The sequence below is a fragment of the Ornithorhynchus anatinus genome, chromosome 20 (genome assembly GCF_004115215.2).
Source record: "Ornithorhynchus anatinus isolate Pmale09 chromosome 20, mOrnAna1.pri.v4, whole genome shotgun sequence".
Lineage (NCBI taxonomy): Eukaryota > Metazoa > Chordata > Mammalia > Monotremata > Ornithorhynchidae > Ornithorhynchus > Ornithorhynchus anatinus.
Genome location: NC_041747.1, coordinates 21,685,720 through 21,712,193, shown reverse-complemented (window position 1 = coordinate 21,712,193; position 26,474 = coordinate 21,685,720). Strand labels below are relative to the sequence as shown.

Genomic DNA, 26,474 nt, shown 5'->3' with positions numbered 1-26,474 from the left:
ATGGGTCTCAATGTCTTAATCCCCATTTTCCAGATGAGGTAACTGAGGCACTGAGAAGTTGAATAACTTGCTCGAGGTCACACAGCAGACAAGTGGTGGAGCCGGAATTAGAATCCAGGCCCTTCTGACTCCCAGGCCCGAGGTCTATCCACTAGGTCACACTGCTTCTCAGTTTTCCTATTATATAACATTCTTCAAGAACACAATCCCCACGTTATAGGAGAACTTCCCCATACAGTGCTCCACACACAAACCACTGATGATAAACATGATGATAGCGATGCTGATAATACTCAAAGGTAGGAGCGTTGATTTTAGCCCCATCCTGAAAGAAAGGTACAGTACTTTAGGAAAAGTCAAACTGTACTAATAATCTTATAAAAGTAACAGATTAAGTCAGAGCAATTATAGTATTTTATTTTGTTATTTATTAGAGTTTTAAAAAGCACACCCTTGGCTAACAACACCTTCGGAGAGCCAGCACAATGAGATCATTCACTAAAATATTTAAATCAGATAACATCAGCAATACGAACAAAAATAAAGCTCACAGAAAAGCTTCATATATCATATGATTACTTCATCTGCGTAGGCCAGTTTTGCAGTTCCGCAGAACCCACCAAGAATCGTATACTTGCAAACTCATTCTTCTCTCAACATTCCTCTAAGTAGGTGGCAGGTATTGTTACCCTCCCTGCTCAGAAAAAGAAATCAAATTGGCCAACGTGATTCAGTAAATGAGTGGGAAAGCCCAAAAGGAAGCAGGTCACTCGACTCTCAAGGCCAAGCTGGAGGAAGTAGACCATGGGAAGGAATGCAACAGGTTACAAATGAGGAAGGTACTTGTAAAACTGTGGAAAAGAGCAAGGGAAATGACTCACGAAAAAGGGGAGGGAAGATGGCCTAATCTATCCCAGATTACAGGAGGGAAGAATCAATCATTCAGTGGCATTTATGGAGCACTTACTTTGGGCCGAGGTAGACACCATCCCTGCCCTTAAAAGGTTTACAGTCTCACAGGTTCTAAACTGGTTGTTCAGAGGTGAAATAACTTTACATTCCTTGGAAAGTGGAAAACGGGCTTGATCCAGATGAAGAGACCCAAATAGAAGTCCCCTTCATCCCCCTTCTCTCTTCAAGTCTGACAAATTTCAGACAAAAGAATCTAGATTGAAGGAGTGGAGGAAGAGTTTAGAGGAGAGGTGCAAAGCGCTTCACAAATACCATAATTATTTCATAAGAGAAATGGGAAAGGGAAACATCCAGCCCAGGAGAGCCAAGGGAATTATTTTCATTTCATTTTAGCAGAAGCGAAGGAGCAAGGACACATTGCAAGTGTGTAGAAAATGACTGTGTCTGTAAGGTTTTAGAGACTTGTCAGAAATCATGCTAGCTTCTCCCATTTGTAAGGTATACCCCTAACCGCTAATTAAAGGAAGGCACTCAATCAGTCACTGATATTGAGTGTTTACTGTGTGCAGAGCACTGTTCTAAATGCTTGGGAAAATACAGTACAAAAGAGTTGATAGTATCCCTGCCTAAAAGGAGTTTAGAGTCCAAAGGGGGAGATGGATATTAAATAAATTACAGATTAGGAAAATGGTCAGCATGAGATAGACGAGATTGAAACACAGAGTGAACTGGCATTAGAGGAGTTGAGTTTGCAGCTGTGGTTGTAGTACTCATTCTGCACATCTCAATCCATTTAAGTCAGAGCATTCTTCCACTCCGCAGGAAATAGAATATAATTTAATATTTTTAATTGGCATGTCTGAAAAAGCTGCCCTTTTTCTTGAAAAATTTACTCTAGGCAGTTCTACTTCAATACCTGGGAAGCTAGGGGAGGGGCGGTGGAAATTATGCTCACTGCTTCTGGGAATGAGGTGTGCTCTCCGTGTTTTTAGATTAGAGTCAATACGACAACAGTACTCTCCAAGCACAATGCTCAACACACAGTGAGGACTCAATAAATACCACTGATTGATTGAGACACAGGAAAAGGAAGTAACTCTTTTTTATTAATTTGGTATGTTTTGATTTAATAAAAATCTCAATGAAGCCTTTGGGACTTGTTGGTCATCCAGAGAGTGTGGAACACCTTACTGGTCACTGAAGACTTATGTAAGTTATTTGATATTTGAGAGATTTAAGAAAAGAAAAAGGAAAAGCCAAGGAAACTGTTTTCAATCAAGTTTTCTTACAAAATGTTTTAAAGGTATCTGATTCCATACACTTGGGCCCATCCACTAAGCACTTGTACACTAATCCCACCCCCGCTGTACTTATGTTCATATCCTTATACTTTGATGCATCCCTTTTCTGTAATATATTTAAATCTGGGCATGTCACTCCCCTTCTTAAACACCTCCAGTGGTTGCCTATCAACCTCCGCTCCAAACAAAAACTCCTCACTCTAGGCTTCAAGGCTCTCCATCACCTTGCCCCTTCCTACCTCTCCTCCCTCTCTTTCTACCGCCCACCCCGCACGCTCCGCTCCTCTGCCGCCCACCTCCTCACCGTCCCTCGGTCTCGCCTATCCCGCCGTCGACCCCTGGGCCACGTCCTCCCGCGGTCCTGGAACGCCTTCCCTCCTCACCTCCGCCAAACTGATTCTCTTCCCCTCTTCAAAACCCTACTTAAAACTCACCTCCTCCAAGAGGCCCTCCCAGACTGAGCTCCTCTTCTCCCTCTACTCCCTCTACCACCACCCCCTTCACCTTTCCGCAGCTTAACCCTCTTTTCCCCCCATCTCCCTCTGCTCCTCCTCCTCTCCCTTCCCATCCCCTCAACACTGTACTCGTCTGCTCAACTGTATATATTTTCATTACCCTATTTATTTTGTTAATGGAATGTACATCGCCTCGATTCTATTTAGTTGCCATTGTTTTTACGAGATGTTCTTTCATTCAATAGTATTTATTCAATAGTATTTATTGAGCGCTTACTATGTGCAGAGCACTGTACTAAGCGCTTGGAATGAACAAGTCGGCAACAGATAGAGACAGTCCCTGCCGTTTGATGGGCTTACAGTCTAATAAGTCTACAGTCTTCCCCTCGACTCTATTTATTGCCATCGTTCTTGTCTGTCTGTCTCCCCCGATTAGACTGTAAGCCCGTCAAATGGCAGGGACTGTCTCTATCTGTTGCCGACTTGTTCATTCCAAGCGCTTAGTACAGTGTTCTGCACATAGTAAGTGCCCAATAAATACTATTGAATGAATGAATAAATATCTTTCTTCCCATTAGACTGTTAACTCCTTAAGGGCAGGGATCGAGGCTATCAACTGTATTTTACTCTCCCAAAGGCTTAGTCCTATACTCTGCACAAAGAAAGCACTCAATAAATATTACTGATTGATGGGTTGATTGATTTGGAGAAAGTAATCACCAACTTTACTTACATCCACGTAAATATCTGTTCCATTAAAAAAAATGTGCTTTGTCCTTAGAGTCTTGCTTGCTAAAGGCAATTTAAAATAGCTAGTTACATATCCCCACAGCACTTATGTACATAACCATAATTTATTTTAATGTCTGTCTCCCCCGCTAGACTGTAAGCTCCTGATGGGCAGGGAATAGGTCTTATCGACTCTGTTGCATTGTACTCTGCTAAGTACTCAAAACAATGCTCTGCACACAGTAAATATATATCACTGATCGATTGACATCATTTTAATTAGAATAAAAATAATGGATTTTTTTTGTAAAATAGATGACTAGATAAAGTCAAATAAATAGGAAAGGAAATTTCTTAAATGAGAGTACTAAGGGACTGTTAAACCTAATGAGATGTTTTCAATGATCTTTTTCTTTTTCTTTTCTGCGTTTCACACAGAATTTGGAGACTTTGTCTGTCCTGAACCTGTCAACTTCTCAGCTCATGTAACTAAACTGAACTGGAGAATTGACAGTGCACTCCTAGTCTAAAAGAACCATCTTACTCCAGAATCTTATGACTCACTTTCTTTTCCCTCAGGTCTTGTTTTCACATTGTTTTCACTTTTTGGAACATCTTGATTTACTCATCGTTGACCTCTTGCAGAAGAGTTGTAGAGGATAAAATGCAAAAGGTGGTTCTACAGAATCGGAAACAACCTTTCTAATTTGCAACTAACTGGTGAGCTTGCCACAAAATCGATTTAAAAAATCATTCTCAGCTTTGGAAAAACTTTGCTTATCATAATAGAAACCTTGAGGATAGCTTGGATTTTGTCTGCCCTTTGTGCCTTCCAAAGATAAGCAAACCAGATGTTGTCCTGACCTCTGCCAACCAGGATCTGATAACCAGTTTGTCATTCTCAACCTCTTTGTGTAACACAAAGTCAAAATCAAGGTGTTCCATCTGAGTCGAGGTAACTGTCATAAATAAGAAACAACCAGAGCACAGAAAGGAGGATAGCACTCTGACATATAAAATAACCACTCTTATGTTTTTGGGTCATCAGTGAAAACGTGTTTGAATGAGTCCTGTTCTCTATAGCCTCCTTAGATGCTACAGTGTGCTTATAGATCACTTCATCAGGTGAAATATTTCAAAACACTACAGTTGGAACAGAGAGGAGTTAGGCAAGAATATAATCCTTGTCCATCCTCAATACCATGGAAATTAATGACTTTCTTAATTCAGAGACACAATCCAAAGAGACCCGAGCTCTCATTCTGTGAATCTATTTCCTTCACGTAGAAAAGAGTTCCAGGCTAGTACTCTTAGCTCAAAAGGTTTCTCAGGTCAAGATGAATCCTGAGATGTTCCTTGGAAACCACCTTTTGAATGAAATCCAAAAGCAATATGTCGTTTTAGCAATCTCTTGTTCATTTCGCAGTTCAGGGTGGATCTCCGGTTGCCGTTACGGGCCGACGTGCCTGATAATGAAAAATAGTCATTCCCTTTTAAGCCATGTGGTTTAGAGCTGTGCTGGTTATGCAATCAGAATAGAAAGCAGTGCTGAGGAGAAAGTCACCACCGTCGGTTTGATTCCTCTCCGCCGAGTCTTCCCTAGGTGACTCCCTCCCTTTAGATTGTGACCTCTTCCAGGGCAGGGATCATGTCTACTTACTGTATAGTACTTTCACAAGTGCTAGTGATCTGGTATTTGTTAAAGCCCTTACTATGTGCCAAGCACTGCACCGAGGACTGGGGTAGACACAAGCTAATCAGGTTGAATATAGTACAGTGCTCCGGACACGGTAAGCTGTCAGTAAATACTACCTGTTTTTTTTTATGGTACTTGTTAAGTGTTTTTTATGTGCCAAGCACTGTACTAAGTAATGGGATAGAATCAAGATAATCAGGTTGGACACAGTCCCTGTCCCACCTGGGGTTCACAGTCCAACTAAGAGGAAGTAGGATTTAAATCCCCATTTTGCCGATGAAGGAATTGAGGCCCAGAGAAGTTAAGTGACTTTCCCAAAGTCACACAGCAGGCGAGTGGCAGAGCCAGGATTAGAACCCAGATCCATCCTTAAAGATGAAGAAACTGAGGTCCGGAGAGGTCAAGTGACTTAGAGCACACAGCAGGCTAATGGCAGATATGAGTTTAAGACACGGGTTTCTTGATTTCCAGCCCCAGACTCTTCCCACTTGGCCATTCTGCCTCCCTAACTTGTGTATCGTTCAGCATTAGTACAGTGCTCTGCACATAGTAAGCACTCAATAAATTCGATGGGCACTACAGAGATCTGTCTCCCCTCAGTTTGACTTCATTTCCTTACAGGTTTCAGGTTAAGTACCAAGTCAAAAATTTTTGGAAAATGTGATTTGACTGTGATGCTTCCCAAACCAAATAACAGTGCACTGTGGTAGCTTCCACTGTTCTCCTCTGGTCCTGTAGAGGGTGGTGATGGCCTGATTATCCATTGATTTCAAGTATCAAATCACTACTTGGACAGTGCCCTGTCAAACCAACTCAACTTCCCTCTAGACTGTAAGCTACTGTGGGCAGGGATCATGTCTACCGACTCGATCATATTACACTCTCCCAAGGGCTTAGTTCAGTGCTCTGCCCACAGTAAGTGCTCAATAAATATCATTGATTGACTGATTTACCAGGTTGGCCCCACTTAAGTAAGCTACTTACTAGGAGCCAAAGCACTGAGAAGACTCAAGATAAATAGGTTGGACAAAGTTCCTGTCCCACATGGGGCTTGTAATCGTAATAGGCAGGAGTAGGATTTTACCCCCACATTTACAGATGAGGAAACTGAGGCACAGGGAAGTGAACTGATTTGCCCGAGGTCACACAGCAAACGAGTGGCGGAGCCAGAATTAGACCCCGGGACCTCTGACTTCCAGACCCCACAACCTTTCCAGCAGGCCATGCTTCTGCCCATTAGAACCGTCAGTCATCATGGAACACAGAAGTCTTGATTTAGAATTAAGCCCGACCACAGTTAGTGCTTGAGTGACCTCAAGAATCCACTTATTTCTTCTGGCGTCAGATCTAGGTGGGTGATTGATGTGGAAGTCCACCCGTTAACTCCAAAGTGACCACCGTTTCTGAGGGTCGAGTCGACTCGAGCTGCTGAAACCTCTGAGGTCACACAACAGTCCACGACTTGCTCCTCACGACACTCGCTATTGCCAATATCACCCTCGAAACTCCATCAGCCTGGAACTTTCAGGAAGCAAGTGTTTTCCATCAATTCCTGACTTCCCTTACAAAGACTGCAAGAATGAGATGATTAAGACTGTGAGCCCCATGTGGGACAGGGACTGCATCCCATCCAATTAACTCGTAGCTACTCCAGTGCTTAGAACAGTTCTTCGCACATAGTAAGTGCCGAACAAATACCATTATTATTATTATTGCTATTATTTTATCATCAACAAGACCATGATCTGTCAGTCTGAATATTCTAATGAATTGTTTTCCAATCAATCAATGGTATTTATTGATCACTTACCTTGTGCAGAGCCCTGTACCTAAATGCATGGGAGAGTGCAATGCAAAAGAGTTGGTCGACATGTTCCCTGCTCACGAGGAGCTTATAGCCTTGAGGAACATTCAGTCCAGCATTTATCTATGTACAGTCCAAAAAAGGGGCTTTACAAATGCATAGTAAGCCTTCGAAGGAGGGACAGGGACTGCATCTTAACTGGCTAACTTGTATCTAGCCCAACACCTAGAGCAGTACTTGAAATATAATAAGAGCTTAATAAGTGGCAGAATTATTACTACTAATAAATAATGTTGCTTGATTGAAAGTCAATCAATAAATGGTAGGGATTGAGTGCTTACTGGGGTCAGAGCTCTGTACTAAGCATTTGGGAAACTACAGTACAGATAACTTCCATCATTATAGAAGGGCTTTTGAGTCATCTCCTTCTCCCCTCAAGCAGTTTTGGCCTAATCTCTGCTCCACTATGGAAACTCAAGTCTGGATACTTACCGTCCCTAGGACAAATTGTTCAGAGGCAAAGAGATGAGATTTCCAGGAAACTAATAAAGATACAGGAAGCAAAAAGGAGGCAAACTCTAGGGACAGAGTTCCCAAAGAAAATGGACCTATGACTGTCAGTTTATAACACAATTAATGTGGGTTTGGCACGCTATAGTTTTGGAAACACGTTTGAAATGTCCAGGGATGCAGCTGTGCTCAGTGAAGGCATCAGATTTGTCTGGGAGATAGATAACTTGCTTTACTTGTAAAAATAATCTTCTCCTTTACACTCCTTCTGACACTAATAAAAATCTGTGTGTTATTTCTTTCAATTTCAGGCCCCTGGATCCACCGAGAGGGTCAGGAGACAGGTTCGACCTTGCCTGGAAAGCAATTAGCGGAACAGAATAAGGAGGAGGCTCAGGCTAACGTTTCCAGCGTTCCGCTGGCCTGAGGGGACCACGTGCTCTGATTTCAGTGGGTCAGTTCCAAAGTGTTGGAATCTGTTCGGTCCCCATGTTTGGTTCTTTAGGCAGTTGTGCCCAGAAAACTCTGAAAAATAATCACCTCTTTTACCAAACATGTAGCGTAACATAATGCCTTTAAGTGCAATTTTGTGATAATTTGCCTCCATTTCTCCAAACCTAGAGTTCTTCTCCAGGGTCACCCTTGACGCCACCACTTAATCTCTTTGAAAAGCTTAGTAAAACAGTCCGTAAAACGTTCAATCAGTACACTGTAAACCAGCAGACCAGCCAACACCTTAACTCTTTCACACATTTAGGTGCTCCTTAGTATTAGTAGTAAAAGTGGTGTTGATTGAATGCCAAATGAATGCAATGCCCTGAAATAAGCACTTGGGATGTTCAACAGAAGCACTATACAAGTGTCGAGGATGGTTATAAATAAGTTCATAAGTGCAAGGGGCAGCTGAAAATGTGATAAGATAGGAAAAACTTGTCAAAAGAGGTAGCACTTCTGTCATCGCAAAAATAATAGTAGTATTTAATGAGCACCCATTTCATGTGATGCACCGTACTAGGTACTCAGAAAGTATGGAATAAAGAAGCGATACCTGAAGCGGAGGAAGAGGGGCAACCAGTCAAAAGTTTTGAGGAGAGGGGAACAGTGTGCTGAACGAAAGAAAAATGTCTTTTTAATAAAATGTACTATCAATCACAGGTTCTTTCATTGCAGTCTGTTGATTCTTAGTACAGTGCTCTGCACACAGTAAGCGTTCAGTAAATACAATTGAATGAAATACGATTGAATGATTCAATGCCTCTCCTTGTTCCTAATCTCTCCTCACAGAGGTTTTAACATCACCTCCCAAATCCTGCTTCACTTACCATCTCTTTAATTCCCCCTTTCTCTTCATTGCATTATTAAAAGTCAAATAGAACCCAGCCTAGTATTAGTGTCGGAGGGGTCCATTAGCAGTTCCTCAGCATCACATGGAAGGGAAAAGAAAACACCTCTCATTTAAGATTTGGCTTTTACAAGAGGTCAAGATATTATATGTTAATGGTGGCCCATCTTGATGACTTCAAATAAGATTGCAAAAGAGGATGTTTTATCTAAACAAATAAGAAAATCATATCAAATGGACTTTTTGTTTAGACTGCAAAGCCGTAATAATAATGATCATATTTGTTAAATGCATATTAAGTGCCAGGCACTGTTCGACATAGGGTAATCAGGTTGTCCCATGTGGGACTCACAGTTTTAATCCTCATTTTACCGATGAGGTAACTGAGGCACAGAGAAGTGAAGTGACTTGCCCAACGCCACACACACAGCAGATGAGTGTCGGACCCGGGATTAGAATTCACGTCCTCTGACTCCCAAGCCCATGCTCTTTCCACTGAGCCATACTGCTTCTCTAATTATGGCATTTGTTTAGCGCTTACTAAGCACTGGGGTGGATACAAGCGAATGGAATTGGACACAGTTCCTGTCCCACATGGGGCTTACAGTCTCAATCCCCATTTTCAGATGAGGGAACTGAGGCCCAGGAATATAAAGTGACTTGCCCAAGGCCACACAACTGACAAGTGGCAGAGCCGGGATTAGAACTCATGACCTTCTGACTTCCAGACCCATGTTCTATCCACTAGGCCATGCTGCTTCTCCATGTTCCCATGTGGTACAGAGACTGTGTCTGACCTGATTTTATCGCATCTGCCTCAGTACTTAATATAATGTTTGCCACACAGCACGTAGCAAATAGCATAATAATACTAATTCTTATCATCCTTATTACTTTGGTCCTTTCCATCTTTCTTTGTGGATTTGATAATACAGTAAGGAGAGAGTGCAGTCTAGTGGCCATTATGAAGACTTCTCCAGGCAGACAACGGGAGCATTTTTAGTCTCTCTCCCAGTTCCACTCTATTGGACACTCTGGGAATTCTGGTCCCCGATTTACTCTGGAAGTCTGATTTTCAACCTGAGCCTCTCCAGGAAACCTCACCGTCTCAAGTCCTGGCATACTGACAGAGGAATAAAACCCCCATTGCTCCTTGGTAGCACCTGTCAGGGGGGCAGACATAATTGTGGGAATTCTTCAGACCAATGAGGATAGAGCCACAGATATCTCAGACTAAGGAATGAGTAAATGGGCCAAACCAGATGAATATCAGTTCGCCCAAGTTAAGGGTGAAGGCGGACAATCTATTATTACTGTCATTGAGAAGCAGCATAGCATAGTGGATAGAGCATAGGCCTGGAAGTCAGAAAGTCATGGGTTCTAATCCCAGCTCCACCACTAATCTGCTGTGTGTCGTTGAGCAAGTTGCTTCCCTTCTCTGGGCCTCAGTTGCAAAATGGGGGTTGAGACTGTAAACCCTATATGGGACAGGGACTGTATCCAGCTCGACTTGCCCGTATCCACCTTAGTGCTTAGTACAGTGTCTGTCACATAGTAAGAGCTTAACAAATACCACATAAAATCATTTTTCATAAATGTTGAGATTGTCTTTATAAGATCTTGATCTCTGGTCTCAAACTCAGTAAATTAATAATAACAAATAAACGTTCTGCTGGGCACCAATCACACACACACACAGAGACATGTAAAGGGAGATCATTTGAATTTGAACTCACATTGAAGGAGGAGATTCCATATCTGAGATCAATCCTAAGCTTGAAATTTTTCCTCCACTCACCAAGATGCTGAGTTCTGCCAAGAAATTCATCAGGTTGGGGGAAGTAGGAGAAAAATAGAGCTAAAAGGTGGGTTCAAAGGCTGCTGGCAGTTTTTAAGATGCTTAATTATCCCAGAAGAGATGAGGATCAAGCAACGAGGAAAAAGGTTGCATGTCCAGCTATAACTTTTCAAGTTATCTCCAAGGTCTAGAATCTAGTAACTGAAATTATCACTAATCATCCAACATCCTGAAGTGGTCAAATTGACAAGTGATATTCCATTAGATTTAAATCATCCTGTAACGGTGAAGAGATTTTTGGTTTGTCAATCAAAGAAAAATGATACTTATAGAGTGATCCTTTATTTAATGTCTATTATCTGTTTCTAATAGGGCTCTGTCAAAAGAAAGGAAAGATTTAAAAAAGAATTATTCTCATTAAAGATGCCACAGCAATATATCAGACTGTTATCATTTAATGAGGGTCAGTATTACATGGTAAAAATTGACCTTTTCTATTAATTCTAGTAGACAACCCATTTTAGGGAAGGGAGAGGGATAGTTAAATGTCAGATGGCTGAATCATGGACTACGGAAAAGGTTAAGGCAAAAAGATGACTACAGTTCCTGGGGCATGAGACATTACGACAGATGTTTGTTCAGAAAGATTCTTATGATAATAATAATAATGGTATTTGTTGAGCACTTACTGTGTGCCAAGCACTGTTCTAAGCCCTGGAATAGATGTAGGGCATTCAGGTTGAACATAGTCCTTGTCCCACATGGAGCTCACAATCCTTATCCCCATTTTACAGATAAGGTAACTGTGGCACAGAGAAGTTAAGTGACTTGCCCAAGGTCACACAGCAAACAAGTGGCAGAGTCAGAATTAGAACCCACATCCTCTGACTCCCAAGCCTATGCTCTTGCCACTAGGCCATGCTGCTCCTCGTAGATCAGAAAGAGAATCTATTGGAATTGACAGTGCTTAGAATTAAAATGTAAAATGGTGGCACTGAAATTGTTCATACTAAATATTATGACAGTTTTCAGACTAGGAGCAGAGAGTGCTGACACTTCATGTTTTTCTCACTAAGCAGTACATGAGTTGCATAATCTACAACCTCTCCCCGATCACTGCATGTGCAAAGGAATAGAAAGAAGGCAGTTGATTCCTGAATGACAAACTTCCAGAAATGTAAGTTTATATGATTCAGTTGCCTATAACTTTGGTCATAAAATAGACATCACATAAAAAAAAAAAGTGAATTAGCCACAAGACTGTTGTTTGATTTTGGTCACAGAAGCTCTTTGCTAGAGTAGCATAATTGTTGAGCAATTCAAGCTAAAAGAAACATTTTTGGCCACAAGGTTTTTTTTCCAAATTATCTGAATAATTGACCATTTTACATGAAGAAAACATAACAACCAATGTTTAGAAGGATTTCGATCTTGCTTCTTGTGATTACTTGACTGAGAAGCAATGTGGGCTAGTGGAAAGAACACAGACCAGAAGTCAGGTGACCTGGGTCCTAATCCCTGCTCCTGCCTGCTGTGAAATCAAGCAAGTCACTTCACTTCTCTGTGACTCAGTTTCCTCATCTGTAAAATAGCAAATGGAATTCCTGTTCTCTCTCCTACTTAGGCTGTTAGCTCCTCCTGGTCCTGGACTGTCTGTTGGGATTATCACACATTTAAATACCACGATTTTTATTTTTATTACTGTACTGTGAAGCAGCATGGTTCAGTGAAAGAGCATGGGTATGGGAGTCAGAGGTCATGGGTTCTAATCCTGGCTCTGCCACTTGTCAGCTGTGTCACTTTGGGCAGGTCACTTAACTTCTCTGGGCCTCAGTTACCTCATCTGTAAAATGGGGATTAAGACTGTCAGCCCCACATGGGACAACCTGATCACCTTGTATCTCCCCCAGCGCTTAGAACAGTGCTTTGCACATAGTAAGCACTTAACAAATACCATCATTCTTATTATTATTATTACTGTGTTATTATTATTATTTCTGTGTTATCTCTCCTGTTAAGCTGTACATCTCTTGTGGGCAGGGAATGGACCCATTTGTTATTTCTCCTATTACTGCAGTCCCAGCCTCAAAGAAGGAGAGTCTTAGGTGCCTTATCACGCCATTCCCAAGAGAGAAATGGCAGCCCCCAGAGGTCATGCTGCCTGTCAAGCAGTTATTAAAGTCATAACTTTGGGGAGGCATGAGGAGCTGCTTAATGTTCAGCTTTAAATAAAATCAGAACAACTTAGCGTTTTATTCAGCAGATGAGGATAGGACACCATTACCGAAGGCACATCTCCCTCCAAGAGTCCTTCCCCGACTAAGTCCTCCTATCCTCTTCTCCCACTCCCTTCTGCATCGCCACGACTTGCTCCTTTTATACATCTCCCCTGCCGCCAGCCCCATAGCACTTATGTACAAATCTGTAATGTGTTTATATTAATATCTGTCTCCCCCCACCTAGGATGTAAGCTTGTTGGGGGCAGGGAATGTGTCTGTTTATTGTTATATTGTGCTCTACCAAGCATTTAGTACCGTGCTGTGCACACAATAAACTCTCGTAAATAGGTTTGACCGATTGAGGACAGGATGAGGGCACCAAAGGTAAGCAACCTGAGGAGAAAGATTGTGCTGACAGGGATTCTAGCAGCAGGGCCACAACCAGAGAAAGGTAGCAGAGAGCAGCTTTCTTCTCCTAAAGTGGATATCCGATCACCTGGAAGGTCCCGTGGAAACTGGTCTGGAGCATAGTAACAAACACTGTAAAAATAAAATAAAATAAATCAAACAAATCAAAGTTGCCACTGATATGACAAAGATATGGATTAAAATAATATAGTCAAAAGCACAGAAACCCATTAAGAATCACATTATCTAATTTCTCTGAGTTTGGTATGCTGTTTATTTTTACAACTGTGTTCAAATATTGTCACATTAAATTAGGAAATAGACCCCTTCTGTTTGGTAATGACATATAAAACATGAATAAAAATTGAAGCTGTCCAACAGACACCATATGTATATATAGTGGAACGTCAAAGCCTGAGTTGTCAAAGTGGGGGCTTAAAAAGCTTTGTAATGTTCATTAAACTTTTCCAGGAAAATGCCAAACTACATTTTAAGTTTCTCTCCTTATTTGGCCATAAGATGTTCCAATTAAAACTCAAAACTACTACAACACTGCCAGTCTGTGATAGGCGCTGATTTAGAAAGGGAAATGAATTCACCGACCAAGAACTGCAACAGTTTTGGGGGGCTTGTTGAGGCACGTCTGATGCAACTGAACAGGAGACTTGAGAACGGCGACAGTCGCAGGCAAAATCAGTGTTTGCCAATTTGTAAATCATTCAGTGTTCAATAGATTCATCAGTCAAATGCTTAATATAAGAAGACCTGAAAACTCTGAATAATCCCGTAATATATCTAATTGAATCAAATAGATTAATTTTTAAACACCCATATACCATTAGGGTGTCTTCATTTCTTCTCTAATATCAGATTTTAAAGAAGGTAAACATTCATCTTGTAATGATCAAATGAACCTCAGTAACTTTTAATCAAGTTTTCTCCCAGATGACTTTATAGCGAAACCCTATGCTGCTTTCACAGGTTTAGCCTTATTCCTTTCCAACAATTATCTTCAAATCTATGTCCAGTGACTATGTGTGTCTTAGCAAACTTTTCCAGCCTGTCTTTTCCGATGTCTGAGAGGGACTTTTAAGGTTTATAAACCCCAAATTCCCTGATTCAAAGAGCTGGCTATATTCTCTCTGAGATTTGCTGATAAAGTTACGTTCCAGTAGTTTAGTTCTGTTTTATTACAATCTGGGAAAGCCAAAAACTACGCCTCATTTTATAGGCTAAAGTAATGCAAGTTCACTCTTAACGTCATTTAAGGTACTCCTCACACACTGAAATAATTAGCTAACCTGATGAGAGAGAAATCCTTAAAGCAATTACTGATGCTAATCCCATTAAAGAAACATAGTAAATGAAAGGAAAATTGTAAATTATTGTCTCTACAAAGGTAAATTCTAGTAATGCAAAAGAAATGTGCCCACGCATCACACAAATTCTCCCGTTTACACTTTGACTGCTTTTGTTTTCATTTTTACCATTGCCATCTTCAATTCTTGAGGCGCCCATTTCAATTTTGATCCAGAAGAAAGATGTTAGAGCATGTGGTTGAGGATGTAATTACCCAATATGTTCTGCCACCAACAGTGAATAATGTGCTGTGCTAACAAAGGCCAAAGCAATGGGTACTTCTGAAGAGGATGGGAGAAGAGGTTCCACACACACGACCCATCTCCCTCCCCTAATCTCTTCCCTACGCAAGCAGCTCCTAGAAAATAGGGAGATGTGTTTCTGTTCACTTTATCCCACGGAATATCATGCATGTGATCTGTATGGACTTCTGTATCAGACCTGGACCAGGTCTCCTTTTAAGGTCTGTGTATTTGGTGAGTCATACCCAAGCAGGTATCAGGCAGGACATACCCATTGTGCAAAAGGCAAACTGGAGTCTAATCCCCGCCAAATTTAGCTCCCTCCACCTTCTCCTTCATGGAAAATTGTCCCGGAACATTCAGGATGTTCTGGAATGGTGCCCTGAGTCCCAGCACAATTGGGAATGATTGAATGAGCCCTTAAATTCCATTAAGTCACTCTCAAAGTGGGCTTTTGGTTCTTTTTATCCATTCCAATTTGAAGAAGAAAAAAATCATGGGATAATTCCCACTTCTGAACTTCTAAAAGTGCTAGAAATTGATTCTGTTGCTGGGACCTTACCCAGGTTTTCAGAGTAATTTTTCTCCTCTTTTTCATTAGGTTTGGGGCCCACTTGGCTTGAAAAGAACTCCGGAACCCACTTTGAACCAAAATACCCGGATTAGGTTTCGAGGCCTAAGAGGAAATAATCAATGTATCAATCAGTCAGTGGTATTTATTGAACGCTTACTGTGTGCAAAGCACTGTACTAAGCACTTGGGAAAGTATAATGCAACCGAGTTGAGACATTCCCTGCCCTCTAGAAGTTCGTGGTCTAGAGGGAGAGACAGGCATTAATATGGATAAATTATTTATCAATAAATAAATTACAGATATGTGCTTAGTGCTGTGGGGCTGGGAGGGGGTGAAGATCAAGTGCTCAAAGGGTACAGAGCTAACTGCAAAGAATAATAGTTTTAACTCTTAAAGCCCAGGGTTTTCAAAGCTGAGGAGAAAATTTAAGAATACTCTAAGACTCATTGTATAAAGGAGCAATAAATCAGGGTCATTTTTTAGATAACCCAAATCTATAGGTGCTCTCTGCACTAATGTGGTGGTCTTCCAAGTGCTTAGTACAATAATCTGCAGGCAGTAAGTACTCAATAAATACGGTTGATTGAATGAATGAATGTCTTCCCAGGTGCAGTGCAACCTCCAACACTGACAGAAAAGCAGCATGGTGTAGTGGACAGAGCACCGGCCTAGAAGTCAGAAGGTCATGGGTTCTAATTCTGACTCCTCCAGTTGACTGCTGTGTGACGTTGGGCAAGTCACTTCATTTCTCTGGGCCTCAGTTACTTCATCTGTAAAAAAGGGATTGAGATCCTGAGTCCTACATGGGTCAGGGACTGTGTCCAACCCAATTTGCTTGTATCCACCCCAGCACTTAGTAAAGTAGCCTAGCACAAATAAGCACTTAAATACCATAATTCTTCTTCTTATTACTGTATGATTGAAGAGATGAAGAAGCTTCCTGATAATTCAGGGGTGTTCGAAAGGGCTCATTGTGCTCACTACTGTGTTTAATGGAAAAAAAATATATCTTATGAAGAAAGAGCTTTCACTGTTAACTCTATCACTGGACAAACTTTGGTCTGGGGACCTGATTTTCTCTCCCGTACATTGTAAGCTCCTTGAAGGTAGGGATGGTGTCCACCAACTTTAATGTATCGTACTCTCTCTAGTGCTAAGTACAGTGAGAACTCGAAAAATACCATCAATTGATCAACTGGACTCCCCAGGGCCAGGTAGGACCATATCGCATCCCTGGGATTCCTAGACATGTTGGAGGCACTATACTCCAGGTTTACACAACAATTCCTGAAAATGAAACAAAATATAAAAACACCCACAATCCACCAGGCTCCTCCTTCTCCCACCTGTATACTAGGATTCACTATGACATTACTGGTTGGTTCAAGTTCTAATTTTATTTTTTCATGATCTCTTCCCAACGAAAGAAAAATAAAGGTTAACTCTCATTAAAAATAACTGGAATGAGTTCATCTCTATACATGGTTCAAAATAAGGGCTAAATTAAAAAAGAGGAAAGAATATGGCTTCAAAGGCATTGGAATTTGAACTTCATACAAAAGGAGTTCTTGCTATCTCTTGCTTTCTTCTTGATTTGAATCAATCGACAATTTCTCCCCAAGTTTCCTAATAAGTTCTGCTAAATCTTCTGTATTCTGGGATTTTTCCTCAAGAAGTTCATAGCGCAGACTTGAGATATCTTGTTTGATTTCCTTCAGTTCACCTTAGGAAAAACATCAAAAAAGTGTTAAATCAAATTTTAAAATAAGAACAGTTGATCCAATCAGGCACACTTGAGCATGTGCATCTGTGCATTTGAAAGAGAAGCTAAGCATCTTGCCCAAAGGTCACACAGCAAAGAGGAGTCACAATTATAGTCTCATTCCCTGTCCTGTGCTCTAATAGGCTAGCTGCTTCTCATCTGTCTTGTCCTTTTCCCCTAAACTTTGGTGTTAGATTGCCTCAGTGTTTTGTTCATGGCCATTTGTTAAATGCTTACTATGTGCGCAGCACTGTTAATTAATCCAGTGGCACATAGTCCCCCACTCAGATGGGGCTCACAGTCTTAATCCCCATTTTTCAGACGAGGGAAGTGAGGCACAGACAAGCGAAGACACTTGCCCATGATCACACAGCAGACAAGTGGTGGAGTCTCGATTAGAAGCCAAGTCCTCTGACTACCAGGCCCGTGCTCTCTCCACTAGACCACACTGCTTCTGACGTTCTCACTGCCTGCAAACTTGTTCCAGGAGATCTGCTAGCTCAGGTGTCGATACCACGACAACTGAGCCGACTCTCTCGAAAGTTGGGCTGATTGACAGATTCAGTGGTGGCTTTACAAAGCAATTAATTGCTCCCTATATCATGTCCACTTTGGATCAATTTCCAAGCATCAACACTCTCAGTATTACTCTCCTCTCCCTGCTGCTGCTCACGCAATGAAATACGGGTAGACCGACGCCTTCCATCCCATGGTCCACTCTGACCAAATGGCTCTACTTCAAGTCCACTCTATGCTAAACTCACCTTCATTGACTTCATCGCTCTCCTTGTCCACCTGAGCTTTCAGCACGTATCTTTTAATGAGTCGCTTCATTATTTTCTGGAAAATGAAAGAAAAAAAAACATTACTTGCTAATCTCTGCTTTACAATTTATTCATTCATTCAATCATATTTATTGAGCCCTTACTGCAGGCAGAGCACTGTGCTAAGCACTTGGGAGAGTACACTATAACAATGAAAAGACACATTCCCTGCCCACAATGAGCTTAAACCCATTCTCCCTTAATAATGATGATGGTATTTGTTAAGCGCCTACTACGTGCCAACCACTGTTCTAAGCACTGGGGTAATAATAATAATAATAATGTTGGTATTTGTTAAGCGCTTACTATGTGCCAAGCACTGTTCTAAGCGCTGGGGTAGACATAGGGGAATCAGGTTGTCCCACGTGGGGCTCACAGTCTTAATCCCCATTTTACAGATGAGGGAACTGAGGCACAGAGAAGTTAAGTGACTTGCCCACAGTCACACAGCCAACAAGTGGCAGAGCTGGGATTCGAACTCATGAGCCCTGACTCCAAAGCCCATGCTCTTTCCACTGAGCCATGCTGCTTCTCATGGGGTAGATACAAGGTAATCAGGGTGCCCCACGTGGGGCTCCCAGTCTTAATCCCCATCTTACAGATGAGGTAACAGACTCGGAAAAGTGAAGTGACTTGCCCAAAGTCATACAGCTGACAAGTGGCGGAGCCGGGATTAGAATCCATGACCTCTGACTCCCAAGCTCATGCTCTTGCCACTAAACCACACTGCTTTTTGTTTGTTAGTACCCAACCCCCAGATTGGAAGAGAATATTCTCAAACTCTACTCTTACCGTGCATTTGAAACTACCGTATGCATGCGCACAACACAAAAAGGCTCAAAAGTGAATTACAAAGAGTAGAAAAATCTATAAGTAATTAATCCAATGTAAAATATAATCTAATGCATTTGTCCTGTGTGTAGACTCCCTGGGCGTGCATTTTGCAATGTGCCACATCTCGGCTTGCCTACACACGTAGTGAGCCGGTTGTGACTCTACTTGGCAGGTATGAGAGTGCGAGAAGGGCTCTTCAACTGCTGGAAATGGAATGAATTCCTGGACATGGGCCCTTGCCGTAAAGCCTCAAGCCTGAGGCCCTTCTGTCCTTCTCACTGAGAGACTCCATCACCATGCTACACTGGCCCGTGCAAATGAAGGCCCTAAATACAAGGACTGCTAATGGTGATAGTAATAATAATTGTGCTATTAGTTAGTATGTGCCAAGCTCTGTGCTAAGTGCTGGGGTAGATGTAAGATCATCAGGTCCCACACTGGATTCTAAATAGGAGGGAGAACAGGTATTGAATGCCCATTTTACAAATGGGGGAATTGAGGCACAGAGAAGTTAAGTGACCTGCCCAAGGTCACACAGCAGACACGTGGAGGACCCAGAATTAGAACCCAGGACCTCTGACTCCTAAGCCTCTTTCCACTAGGCCATGCTGCTTCCTAGTAATGATAACGGTAATCACATGAAGTGTCCAGGAGTTGCATTCTTACGTCTAGAGTACTGGACAATCTATGGCACTTCAGATTTGCACCGCCCCTTCCCGGATTCTCTCAAAGTGAATGAATTTGCTCTGAACGTTAGGAGTGGCCAATTTCATTCATTTTTCAGTAGCACATTCATTTTTACCTGGTATTGTCCTGGGGGGTTGTTCAAACTATTCAGATGAAGATCTTCTGAGCTTCTTATACTTGACTGCTTTCTGTGACCGAGCTACAATCAAATATAAAAAATGACTGGAAATGCATTTCCTAAAGCATCTTGTAAATAACAGTAAGTGAATTATATGAGATTCCCCTGCATCCCTGAAATAAAATGAACTCACAATCGATAGCCCTAAACAAGCCAGATGGATCAACTCAAATGGTCCAATCTTCTTCCAGAAAACGAGAGGAAGGTTGGTCGTGGCCAAACAGGAACTCCCTGAGGAGTCTAAGTGGCTCTTCAGGGTTTTCAGTCTCCCACTCACTGCCTTCCTTCCCGAGACCTCCTTTGCCCCTACAGTCTAAGCACACAGTTGGATTTGAGGCCAGAGAGCGGCTGTGGGGGAGCAGACAGAAGCGGGTGGCATGATCTGGCACCTATGAACATCTAGAAGGTGCCATCGCTGGCCTCTATTTTGTGCATCCTGGTACTAGGGTGACAGAGAATCTCAAGAACCCGGTGAGAGATTGCCCAGAAAACAAGTCTCTGAAAACTCAAGGTCAAGCTCAATTTTTGAGGTGGTAGAAGGTATTAGTCGCCTGAATTAAGTGTATGATCCAAGTCTTGTATGGACTGTACTTGCTCGTTACTGCATTTTGGTTACATAGAGTGAAATGGAATAAAAACCAGGAGTAAGTAGCAATTCCAGATGTTTAACGGTTCAGCAACTTTGTCTCATCCACTCACTTTGGTACCCTTTACCCAAGCCCTCAGGAAATCCATTATGTTAAAATTAAGAGAAGCAGTGTGGCTTAGTGGAAAGAGCACAGGCTTGGGAGTCAGAGGATGTGGGTTCTAATCCCCACTCCGCCATTTGTCTACTGTGTGACTTTAGGCAAGTCACTTCTCTGTGCCTCAGTTACTTCATCTGTAAAATGGGGATTAAAAGTGTGAGCCCCATCTGGGACAAACTGATTACCCTTTATCTACCCCAGCATTTAGAACAGTGCTTGGCACATAGTAAGTGCTTAACAAATTCTATAGTTATCATCATTAGATCCTGCTCTACAGGGGCCCCAATTTATAGTTCAAGAACTTGCCAGAGTAAGCTTGCCTTTTCACTGTTAAAGAGGGCTGTAAAGTGGCCACAGGTAGTGCTTGGAAGATAATGTGGAATATTCTTAGAATATTCTTAGGGAAGCAAGATGTTGCTTTATTTATAGTCATGTATTTTAATATAGTCTTATAGTTGACCTTCAAGTTGGAATACATCACTGGAGATAAGGTATGTACTTGTGTGTACATATATATATATATATATATATGTATATATATATACACATACATATATATATACATATATATATATAAATATATAAAATCAATCATACTTATTGAGTGCTTACTGTGTGCAGAGCTTTGTACTACGTGCTTGGGAGAATGCTATAAGACAATAGAACTGACGCATTCCCTGCCCACAACAAACTTACAGTCTAGAGAGGGGAGGCAGGCATTAATATAAATAAATTAATAATAATAATTGTGGTATTTAAGCACTTCCTTTATGCCAAGCACTGTTCCTAGCACTAGGTTAGATACAAGGTAATCAGGATACACACGGTCCTTGTCCCTCATGGGGCTCACAGTCTTGATCCTCACCTTAGAGATGAGGTAACTGAGGCACAGAGAAGTTAAGTGATTTGCCCAAGGTCACACAGCAGAAAGGTGGGAATGCCAGGATTTGAACCCACGAGAGGTCACGTCCCTGTTCCTCCTTGCTTCGGTAAAGAACATCATGTGTGTGCTTTCATAATGGCTATTTGTGATGCCTGTTATTGTATTTGATCAGGTTTTGTTTTGGGTTTTTTTGTATTTGCATCCCAAAGTCCTAGCCTACCTACTTGTATCTCTGAGTGAAACAGCATAGGGATAGGTTGCTGTATCTGATGCATCTTTTCTAAGTCCTCTCCCATTTGGGATTTGGGGATGAGCAGTGCATTCCTACACTGGGATCCTCAGACTCACAAAATGCTGCCTTCATGAGGCCAGGTGCAGTCTGGAAAGAGTTGATTTTTTTTTTCCTTCAAGAACTTTCAAAAGAAAAGAATACAAAAGAAGGAGGGGCAAATTCTTTACTGTTGCAAATCAGCATTCTGGCCACTTGATGGCAGAAACTTCCAGGATATAACTTTTCCAGGGCAGACTCCATGATGAACAAAACATCGGAAAAGTGCACTGCAAGCATCAGGTCTTACGTATTTGCTTTTTTAAAAGTTTGAGTCAACTGACCTTACAATATGGACAGCATTTTGGCATTAGGAAATTATATACCACTTGTAAAAAAATACCAAGGGCAGTCAAAGAAAGTGTAAAAGACCTGATGGAGTAGTTATTTGTTCATGGTCTGAGTATCCCTGGCAGGAAAATGATCTTGAATCAAAGCAACTAAAACCAAATAATCTAAAAAGACATATCCTCCATTGATTTTTCAGTGACTGGCTTTTTCACTTGGCTGATTTTGATTTCTTTAGTCGGAAAGGATTTCTTTTAAACTTCCTGACTTAAGTTGTTTTGGATGAGATAATCTGTCAGACCTTGAGGATAATGTATGAACTGTATGCCCTAAAATCAATGCTCCCGGAGGAGCAAAGTAAAATAAAATGCCTTCTAATGAGCTTGTGAGTTTGATGAGCAACACCAGCCAGGCATACAGAAATCAGAAACAGGGTAACTGTCTTAGAGAAGAAATGTGGGAAGATTATGACTCCTAGAGGGAGAAATATTGAATGAAGCAAGGGGCAAATTTTACATGCATGTGATTTAAAAGGCATTTTAGTCTTGTATTAGTCCTGTCAACCATACCTGCACATACTAATAAAATCTCATCATCTGTAGCCTCATCTTGGAACCCAAATCAATCAATCAATGGTATTTGTTGAACCCTACCGTGTACAGAACACTGAACTAAGCACTCAGGACAGTACACTGTAACAGAGTTGGTAGACATTTCCCGAGGCCACAGTGAGTCAAAGGACAGATATTTGTGCATTTTGAGGAACAGCATGGTCTAGTGGAAAAAGCACAGGGCTAGAAGTCAGAGAAGCTGGGTTCTAATCCCGCCTCTGCCAGTGCCTGGTTTATATAGCCTTGGATAAGTCACTTAACTTCTATGCCTCAGTCTCCTCATCTGAAAAATGGGGATTCAATGCCTATTCTCCTTTCTACTTAGACTGAATCCCATGTGGGACAGGGACTGTGTCTGTCCTGATTAACCCGTACCTACCCCGGCATGTAAAACAATGCTAGGCACATAGTAAGTGCTTGACAAATATCATAATAATAATAATTTAGAGAGGGTAAGATTTTCTTCTATCTGTAAATCTCACTCTCTTTTGAAGTCAAAAGTCTGTTTCTGTGCATGCAAGTTCCTTTACTCCTTTAGATAATTATTTTGAGCTTTTATTGTTTAATGTCACCAATTTTGAGGTAGTGTGGAAAACTAAGAGATGTTCCATCTAGTAAATTGTACATTATCATTTATAATGACAGTGATGAAAAGAACTCTGTCCTCCTTATTCTCTTGGCACTCATCCCTGATCCTTAAAATTAAATAGCTGCTGTGAAAATAAAGGTTTTGGCCTTTGTTTTATAAAACTATATTAAAGCCTGAGGTCTTTCAGTCAGAAATCACCTATTTCCTGTGCTCATTAAAAAGTCTATCCCTGAGGACAAATCAGTAGCCTAGGAAGGAAAAGACCACTAAAATTAATTAGGAGAGATCAGTGGGTATAAATGGAGCAAAATACTAACTGTTCACTTTAGGGAAATCGGAGGAAACATTTCTCAACTACACATTCTGAAGGTATTCAGGCATCACTCACATATCCTTTTTTATTTTTTCTTAGTATTTATTCAATTGTATTTATTGAGAGCTTACTGTGTGCAGAGCACTGTGCTAAGCACTTGAAGTAGTATTTGCTAAGGGCTTTACTATGTGCCAGGTACTGTTCTAAGCACTGGGGGAGATACAAGGTAATCAGATTGGACACAGTCCATGTCCCACATGGTGCTCACAGTCTTCATCTCCATTTTAGATAACCGAAACACAGAGACGTTAAGTGAATTGTCCAAGGTCACACAGAGAACAGTGGCGAAGCCGGGATTAGAACCCAGGTCCACTAGACCATGCTGCTTCTACTGGCGGTGAGAAGCAGCATGGCTCAGTGGAAAGAGTCCGGGCTTGGGAGTCAGAGGTCATGGATTTGAATACCGGCTCTGCCACCTGTCAGCTGTGTGACTGTGGGCAAGTCACTTCACTTCTCTGTGCCTCAGTTAACTCATCTGGGAAATGGGGATTAACTGTGAGCCTCACGTGGGACAACCTGATGACCCTGTATCTACCCCAGGGCTTAGAACAGTGCTCTGCACATAGTAAGTGCTTAACAAATACCAACATTATTATTATTATTAATTCATTTTGACATCTGTCTCCCTGCAAAATTGTAAGCTTCTTAAAGGCAGGGTTAAGTCAACTTATTCTACTGTACTTTCCCAAGCTCTTAGTATAGTGCTTGGTATAGATTAAATACTCAAGAGATAACTATGATTGATTGATTTCTCCTGGGGTTGACTGGTCAATAGAAGAAGAATATCTTAGGGTCGGGCAAATCCATAAAGAGACCTTACAATTCAAAGGTGATTGACTTGATGGTTATGCACTGATTATCAAAAAAAGTGTCTACTCTAGTTGCTCAATATCAGGTATTCCAGATGTGTTCTCACCCATGTTCTGTCATGGTTGATAATTTCTCATTTGTTGTCACAAATACTCTGTGGGGGGTTTTGCAGCTACTTTGCAACACAGATTGGAATTTAAATCACATCCGGCATTTCTGTTTCCCAGACTTCTTCCAGTCACTGACTCGTTTATTTCAAATTACATTTCTCCAGATGCATCAATTAACTTATAGCCATCTCACTCCTTTATTTTCAAGTTCTACTTATTTCTATATTACTACTTTAGTCAAATGGATTGTTTTGTATCTACCCTAAAGCTTAGCCCACTTAAAAAAATACTTAACTATTTCTCTGTTCTTGCTGGTATTAGCAACACTGTCAAATTTGGTATCAATGTACTAGCATTTTTTCTTCTTAGGAATAAGAATACGTAGCTGAAAATATACTCTTGAGCAATCTGCTAAGCCTACAGTGTCAAATTCTACTAGCATTTTTTATCCTCCTGATAGTTTACAGGTAACGCATGAGTGTTTCCCTACAGGGGTCAATTATTTTGACAAAAAAAGGATTCTTTTTCACCCAGGTTTCAACCCAAAATCCCTGTTTTTCTGCAAATGCTTATAAATTAACCTTTTAAATGAACTGCTCCAGACCACCTAAATAGTGGAAGTTAAACAATTTTTTTCTTGTCTGTTTTTTTAATCTCCTCCATTTAAAAATGAGGTCTACAAGGCTCTTCTTTGTCAAGTAGGCCATTTGTCCAACTTTAACATTCTATGACTGATTGCATTCTGCCTATTTGTCACAAGAGAGCTAGAATAATCCTTTCCCTAGTGGACATCTCCAGTTTTTGTCAGGAAAGCCGAGTCCCTTTGCATTTCCACCAAACTTGCCTACCACAGTTATACACTATGAAACACACCGCCAATTTTTTCATAACTGCAACCAACTCCAAATATTTATAAATGCTCTCTATTCCTGAGTGTCCAGAATTGCTAAAATCACGGCAGACTAAACACCTCGTTCACTACTCTTCCCTTCTTTGAGAAGTTCAAACTATGTTTAAATCCCAGGCTAGATGGAACTTCCCCCTTTTCTCATCTCTTTTGACAAAAAACTTCAAACATTTCCATAAAAACATTACCCACACCCCCTAATACCTGATCAGACACATCATTAGGATTTCGTGAATCAGTGAACAGAAATATCAGAGGCTACTTTCAAGTATTCCCTTACCTGTTTTTTGTCAAGTGATAAATTTGCAAGTTCTTCATTACTTCCTAATTTTCCAATTTTCTTCTCTTCATTTCTCTTTTTTAAAAGACAGATTTAAAAATAAGTAAAGCAACTTATAGGTTTCAGGGTGATGAGAGATCTCTGGGCTTCATCTCTAGCCTCTGACACCTTTTTCAGTCTGCCCATTTTTCTAAGTACCTTATTGGCTGTGTCTGCTTGGGATGTACCTGTTTCTGGAGAGTTTTTTTCAGTTTTTTTAAAAAAAGAAGGTTTTTGCCTCAGTTATTTAAGGGGTGAGTGTAACTCCAAATGTCCAGCTCATGTTGGGAGAGGCTGAGCTGGTCAGAAATGTTTCCCTAGTCCCACCTCCTTAAATGCCATTCATTACCATGACTGTTTGATTCACAGAGAGAAAACCAGTATTTATGGAGCAGCAGTCGCTGGTGAGCCAATCAAAAGGTTTGCACAAGGAGGCAAACCCATGGCAATCCTGTTCTGTCTCCCTGAGCCCATGTTAATGTTTAGTAGCCCTATTGGGCTGAATAGCAACAAATCTCCTTTCACGACCACAAATCATATCCTTTTAATGTCACTGAGAAATAGACAACATTTCTGAAATATTGTCAAGCCGTTCAGTCTGTGCAGACACAAGCAGCGTGTGTGTGTTTGTATGACTGTGTGTCGGTGTATGTGCATTCTGCAGGCTTTATTTTTCATTTTCCCAAGTTTGCATAAATAAAAGTAGCCTATACTTTCTGATTACTCATCCTTAATTTTTTTTCTTGTTTTGATGTCTGTCCTCAGTGGATAGGGTACGAGCTTGGGAGTCAGAAGGTCATGGTTTCTAATCCCGGCTCTGCCACTTCTTGTCTGCTCCGTGACCTTGGGCAAGTCACAACACTTCTCTGGGCTTCA

The 26,474-nt window shown here is 41.2% G+C and overlaps 1 protein-coding gene and 1 long non-coding RNA gene across 5 annotated transcripts in view; one reads left to right on the top strand and one right to left on the bottom strand.

Moving 5' to 3' along the window:
- LOC114805886 overlaps positions 1–9,069 on the top strand; it is a 58,649-nt gene extending 49,580 nt beyond the window's left edge. For both annotated transcript variants that reach the window (XR_003753973.2, XR_003753972.2), the window contains 2 exons: positions 3,977–4,117; positions 7,719–9,069. This is a non-coding gene — a long non-coding RNA (uncharacterized LOC114805886). The remainder of the gene's footprint in view (positions 1–3,976; positions 4,118–7,718) is intronic.
- Positions 9,070–16,727: 7,658 nt separating this feature from the next.
- Positions 16,728–26,474, bottom strand: part of TRPC6 (transient receptor potential cation channel subfamily C member 6) — a 64,162-nt gene continuing 54,415 nt past the window's right edge. The window contains exons 10-14 of one of the 3 annotated variants that reach the window (XM_029047731.2): positions 25,560–25,634; positions 19,768–19,947; positions 19,572–19,655; positions 17,876–17,951; positions 16,728–17,072 (exon numbers count right to left, since the gene is read on the bottom strand). In XM_029047731.2, coding sequence (XP_028903564.1) covers positions 16,921–17,072; positions 17,876–17,951; positions 19,572–19,655; positions 19,768–19,947; positions 25,560–25,634 — 567 coding nt within the window. In that variant the 3' untranslated portion in view covers positions 16,728–16,920. The remainder of the gene's footprint in view (positions 17,073–17,875; positions 17,952–19,571; positions 19,656–19,767; positions 19,948–25,559; positions 25,635–26,474) is intronic. The other 2 variants (XM_029047732.2, XM_029047733.2) reach the window with 2 other exon arrangements.